This window comes from Nomascus leucogenys, chromosome 18 (assembly GCF_006542625.1).
Source record: "Nomascus leucogenys isolate Asia chromosome 18, Asia_NLE_v1, whole genome shotgun sequence".
NCBI lineage: Eukaryota > Metazoa > Chordata > Mammalia > Primates > Hylobatidae > Nomascus > Nomascus leucogenys.
The window spans coordinates 37,424,717-37,430,716 of NC_044398.1; the positions used below are offsets into that span (position 1 = coordinate 37,424,717).

Consider the following 6,000-nt stretch of genomic DNA (forward strand, 5'->3'; position numbering starts at 1 on the left):
ACCACAAAGGGCACTGACACAGGTCCTTGCCCAGCTGTGTTCTTCTTATTCCAGATACCTAGACCCAGTAAGAAGTTTGCCCTTTCCCTGACCCAGATTTATAGGAGAAAACTGAATGATGCCAAGGAATACCTGCGTCCTTCGTTAAAGGCTGCATCCAAAAGTCTCCGTGACCGGGTCTAGACCTTCATCATGGGACAACTTTCCAACAAGGAGCAGGGGTCTCTTGCAAGTCTGTCCGCGGAGCTCCCTGCCACCAGCACTGTTGCCGCTGCCTTTGTTTACTACTTGTCACTAAGCACTTGCTGCCCAGCGAGTGAGTCAACAAGGCCCCTTCCCTTTCCTGCCACCACTCTCGTTCCCTGGGTCCTGCGCAGTCTCTGGCCTGTTAGCAGGCACTGCCACCCAGCAGCCTGCGTCCTCAAAGCCAGTGACCCGTGAGAGAGCCAGGAAGAGCTCAAGTGGATTAGATGCCACTGAAGGCAATGGGATTGCTGCTCAGCAGGGCTTTTACACTCATGTCTCTTTATCTCCTGGCCCAATCAAAAGAAAGAGCTCTGCAAGGAACTGGGGGCGGCCCCAGAGCAGAGGCTTAGTGTCATCAGCTCAAGAGTCCTCCATGCCCTTTCATGGTGTCAGACATTGGACCTGCAACCAACAGGACAGGGAACCGTGTGAAAGCAGCAGGAGGAAATGATAACCTGGATCTGTCTGTGAGAAAGCAAGAAAAATGTGGTTAGAGAAAGGGGGAAAGGAATTCTTACTCTCTCTGGTGCTTGGATTCAGAAAGGAACCAGCAGAGATGGGGAACAGCAAGAAGTAGATCATAGCTCTGTAGCGGAAGGGGCAAAAGAACAGATCTCTCAAGCCCTTTAAATCAGTAGCAGTGTCAAAACTGAGACGTATTTATTTAAAAAGAAAACATGAGTTTTTGCTTGACTACAGAATAAAATACTAAAATTTGAAGCCGGGCACAGTGGCTCACGCCTGTAATTCCAGCACTTTGGGAGGCCAAGGTGGGCAGATCACTAGGTCAGGAGATTGAGACCATCCCGTCTCTACTAAAAATACAAAAATTAGCCAGGCCTGGTGGGCGGGCACCTGTAGTTCCAGCTACTTGGGAGGCCGAGGAAGGAGAATGGCGTGAACCCGGGAGGCGGAGCTTGCAGTGAGCTGAGATCGGGCCACTGCACTCCAGCCTGGGTGACAGAGCGAGACTCCATCTCAAAAAAAAAAACATTTGATGAAACTCAGTGCTGGTGAGGGCATGGAGAATGAGCACTCTCATATGCCAATGGCGAGATTATAGATAAGTGCAACCTCTCTGCAGGGAATTTGGTAATATTCATCAAATTTGTAAATGTACATATCCTTTGTAAACCCAGCTGCTAAGAAGTAACCCCATGGACATTCTTGCAAAAGTTCACCAAAGCATCTGAGAAAGGATGCTCATTGCAGTGTATTTTGGTAATAGCAGAAAACTGAAAGCCACTGAAGAGCCCATCAACAGTGATTATTGTGGTTCACACACAGTAGAAAACCAGCTATGCAGCTGTGTAAAGAAAGGAAGTAGATCTGTGTGTGCTGGCATGTAACAATTGCCTAGAAAATTTTTTAAGTGACAAAAGGTATGGAATAGCCTATTATGTTTCCTTTTATCACAAATAGGTACATAAAGACCAGGTATATTTATGTATATTTATGTATATATATTCTTTATACATTGTAGTATATTAGAATATTATGTAGACATATTCTTGTGGTTCTGGAAGGAATCACAAGCAACTTAATAGTGGTTGCTAGGGGAAAGAGTTTTGGCTCATTATTTAGTCAGGACAATTATTGTTCATTTTGGTATTTTTCCCCTTATAACCTTATATTACTTAAAAAAACTAAAAAACACAATGTTTTACATTTTTTTCCTGCTTAAAGCTGTCTATATTGACATTCCCTGCTAGCTAGCAAAACATTTTACAATATCTGCAACCATCTTTTACTGTTTTTTCCAAACTTGTCTTCTCATCAGATTCAGCCTTGAAGACGATAAAATGCAGATTCCCAGGCATCGCCCTGAATCTGCTGAACCTGAATCTCTGGATCAGAGCCAGAGCATCTGCATTTTCAGCAAGTGTCCAGGTAATTTTTATTTAGTAATTTTTTCAGGCTGACCACACAACCTTTCTCCCAAAGGAAGAAAGTTAACTTCTCCAGTCATGTAGCTCATTCACAACAGAACAAAAAGCCACACCTAAGTCACCTGCCAACAGGTAAATGCTGGTCTGCTTAAAGTCACCACCACCTTCACTTTTTCTGTTAAAAATACTAGCAGTAACCCCCTTCTATTGTTGCTCTGCTAACATTTCATTAAGTCCGTTTTTTGGCACAAAAATTTTATCAACGTGTTTTTGTTTTTCAAGTTATCAAAGCTAATAGTTTCTCTCTGAGTCATCTCTGTGTCATTCCCTATATAGTTTTGTAATATTTTATATATTTTTATTTTTAAGGTTATTTTCATGTCAAAATTCTTTATTGTGCATGATCTTTTTTTAAAAAAAACTTTATTTTAGGTTCGAGCGTACATGTGAAGGTTTGTTACAGAGGTAAACTCACGTCATGGGGGTTTGTTGTACAGATTATTTCATCACCCAGGTATTAAGCCCAGTACCCAATAGTTATTGGTTCTCTCTCTACTCCCACCCCCCCACCCTCAAGTAGACCCCAGTGTCTGTTGTTTCCTTCTTTGTGCTCATAGTTCTCATGATCTAGCTCCCACTTGTAAGTGAGAACGTGCTGTATTTGATTTTCTGTACATGAATTAGTTTGCTAAGAATAATAGCCTCCAGCTGCATCCATGTTCCCATGAAAAACATGATCTCATTCTTTTTTATGGCTGCATAGTATTCCGTAGTGTATGTATACCACATTTTCTTTATCCAATTTGTCATTGACGGGCATTTACATCGATGCCATGTCTTTGCTATTGTGAATAGTGCTGCTATGGACATAAATGTATGTGTGTCTTTATAATAGAACAAATTATATTCCTTTGGGTATATACCCAGTAATGGGATTGCTGGGTAAAATGGTATTTCTGTCTCCAGGTCTTTGAGAAAGTGCCACACTGTCTTCCACAATGGTTGAATGAATTTACATTCCCACCAACAGTGTATAAGTGTTCCCTGTTATTTGCAACCTTGCCAACGTCTTTTTTTTATATATATTTTATTAATAGCCATTCTGACTGGTATGAGATGGTATCTCATTGTGGATTTGATTTGCATTTCTCTCATGATCAATGATGTTGAGCTTTTTTCATATGCTTGTTGGCCGCATGTATGTCTTCTTTTAAGAAGTTTCTGTTCAAAATTATAAGAAACAGTCTCTCAGACCACAGTGCAATCAAACTAGAACTCAGGATTAAGAAACTCACTCAAAACCACTCAACTACATGGAAACTGAACAACCTGCTCCTGAATGACTACTGGGTACATAATGAAATGAAGGCAGAAATAAAGATGTTCTTTGCAACCAACAAGAACAAAGACACAACATACCAGAATCTCTGGGAACATTCAAAGCAGTGTGTAGAGGGAAATTTATAGCACTAAATACCCACAAGAGAAAGCAGGAAAGATCCAAAATTGACACCCTAACATCACAATTAAAAGAACAAGAAAAGCAAGAGCAAACACATCCAAAAGCTAGCAGAAGGCTGGAAATAACTAAAATCAGAGCAGAACTGAAGGAAATAGAGACACAAAAAACCCTTCAAAAAATTAATGAATCCAGGAGCTGGTTTTTTGAAAAGATCAACAAAATTGATAGACCGCTAGCAAGACTAATAAAGAAGAAAAGAGAGAAGAATCAAATAGATGCAATAAAAAATGAAAAAGGGGATATCACCACCGATCCCACAGAAATACAATCTACCATCAGAGAATACTACAAACACCTCTATGCAAATAAACTAGAAAATCTAGAAGAAATGGATAAATTCCTTGACAAATACACCCTCCCAAGACTAAACCAGGAAGAAGTTGAATCTCTGAATAGACCAATAACAGGTTCTGAAATTGTGGCAATAATCAATAGCTTACCAACCAAAAAGAGTCCAGGACCTGATGGATTCACAGCCGAATTCTACCAGAGCTACAAGGAGGAACTGGTACCATTCATTCTGAAATTATTCCAATCGATAGAAAAAGAGGGAATCCTCCCTAACACATTTTATGAAGCCAGCATCATCCTGATACCAAAGACTGGCAGAGACATAACCAAAAAAGAGAATTTCAGACCAATAATCTTGATGAACATTGATGCAAAAATCCTCAATAAAATACTGGCAAACCGAATCCAGCAGCACATCAAAAAGCTTATACACCATGATCAAGTGGGCTTCATCCCTGGGATGCAAGGCTGGTTCAACATATGCAAATCAATAAATGTAATCCAGCATATAAACAGAACCGAAGACAAAAACCACATGATTATCTCAATAGATGCAGAAAAGGCCTTTGACAAAATTCAACAACCTTCATGCTAAAAACTCTCAATAAATTAGGTATTGATGAGATGTATCTCAAAATAATAAGAGCTATCTATGACCAACCCACAGCCAATATCATACTGAATGGGCAAAAACTGGAAGCATTCCCTTTGAAAACGGGCACAAGACAGGGATGCCCTCTCTCACCACTCCTATTCAACATAGTGCTGGAAGTTCTGGCCAGGGCAATCAGGCAGGAGAAGGAAATAAAGGGTATTCAATTAGGAAAAGAGGAAGTCAAATTGTCCCTGTTTGCAGATGACACGATTGTATATCTAGAAAACCCCATTGTCTCAGCCTAAAATCTCCTTAAGCTGATTAGCAACTTCAGCAAAGTCTCAGGCTACAAAATCAGTGTACAAAAATCACAAGCATTCTTGTACAAGAATCACAGACAAACAGAGAGCCAAATCATGACTGAACTCCCATTCACAATTGCTTCAAAGAGAATCAAATACCTAGGAATCCAACTTACAAGGGATGTGAAGGACCTCTTCAAGGAGAACTACAAACCACTGCTCAATGAAATAAAAGAGGATACAAACAAATGGAAGAACATTCCATGCTCATGGGTTGGAAGAATCAATATCGTGAAAATGGCCATACTGCCCAAGGTAATTTATAGATTCAATGCCATCCCCACCAAGCTACCAATGACTTTCTTCACAGAACTGGAAAAAACTACTTTAAAGTTCATTTGGAACCAAAAAAGAGCCCGCATTGCCAAGTCAATCCTAAGCCAAAAGAACAAAGCTGGAGGCATCACGCTACCTGACTTCAAACTATACTACAAGGCTACAGTAACCAAAACAGCATGGTACTGGTACCACAACAGAGACATAGATCAATGGAACAGAACAGAGCCCTCAGAAATAATGCCGCATATCTACAACTATCTGATCTCTGACAAACCTGACAAAAACAAGCAATGGGGAAAGGATTCCCTAGTTAATAAATGGTGCTGGGAAAACTGGCTAGACATATGTAGAAAGCCGAAACTGGATCCCTTCCTTACACCTTATACAAAAATTAATTCAAGATGGATTAAAGACTAACATGTTAGACCTAAAACCATTAAAACCCTACAAGAAAACCTAGGCAATACCATTCAGGACATAGGCGTGGGCAAGGACTTCATGTCTAAAACACCAAAAGCAATGGCAACAAAAGCCAAAATTGACAAATGGGATCTAATTAAACTAAAGAGCTTCTGCACAGCAAAAGAAACTACCATCAGAGTGAACAGGCAACCTAGAGAATGGGAGAAAATTTTTGCAACCTACTCATCTGACAAAGGCTAATATCTGGAATCTACAATGAACTCAAACAAATTTACAAGAAAAAAACAACCCCATCAAAAAGTGGGCGAAGGACATGAACAGACACTTCTCAAAAGAAGACATTTATGCAGCCAAAAAACACATGAAAAAATGCTCATCATCATTGGCCATCAG

The 6,000-nt window shown here is 40.2% G+C and overlaps 1 protein-coding gene across 1 annotated transcript in view; it reads right to left on the minus strand.

Moving 5' to 3' along the window:
• The window catches only part of FRMPD2 (FERM and PDZ domain containing 2), a 122,434-nt gene extending 121,975 nt beyond the window's left edge, over positions 1-459 (minus strand). Inside the window, exon 1 of the mRNA XM_003278156.3 lies at positions 133-459. Within this exon, the coding sequence (XP_003278204.2) occupies positions 133-157 (25 nt within the window). The 5' untranslated portion in view covers positions 158-459. The remainder of the gene's footprint in view (positions 1-132) is intronic.
• Between the last annotated feature and the right edge of the window lie 5,541 nt (positions 460-6,000).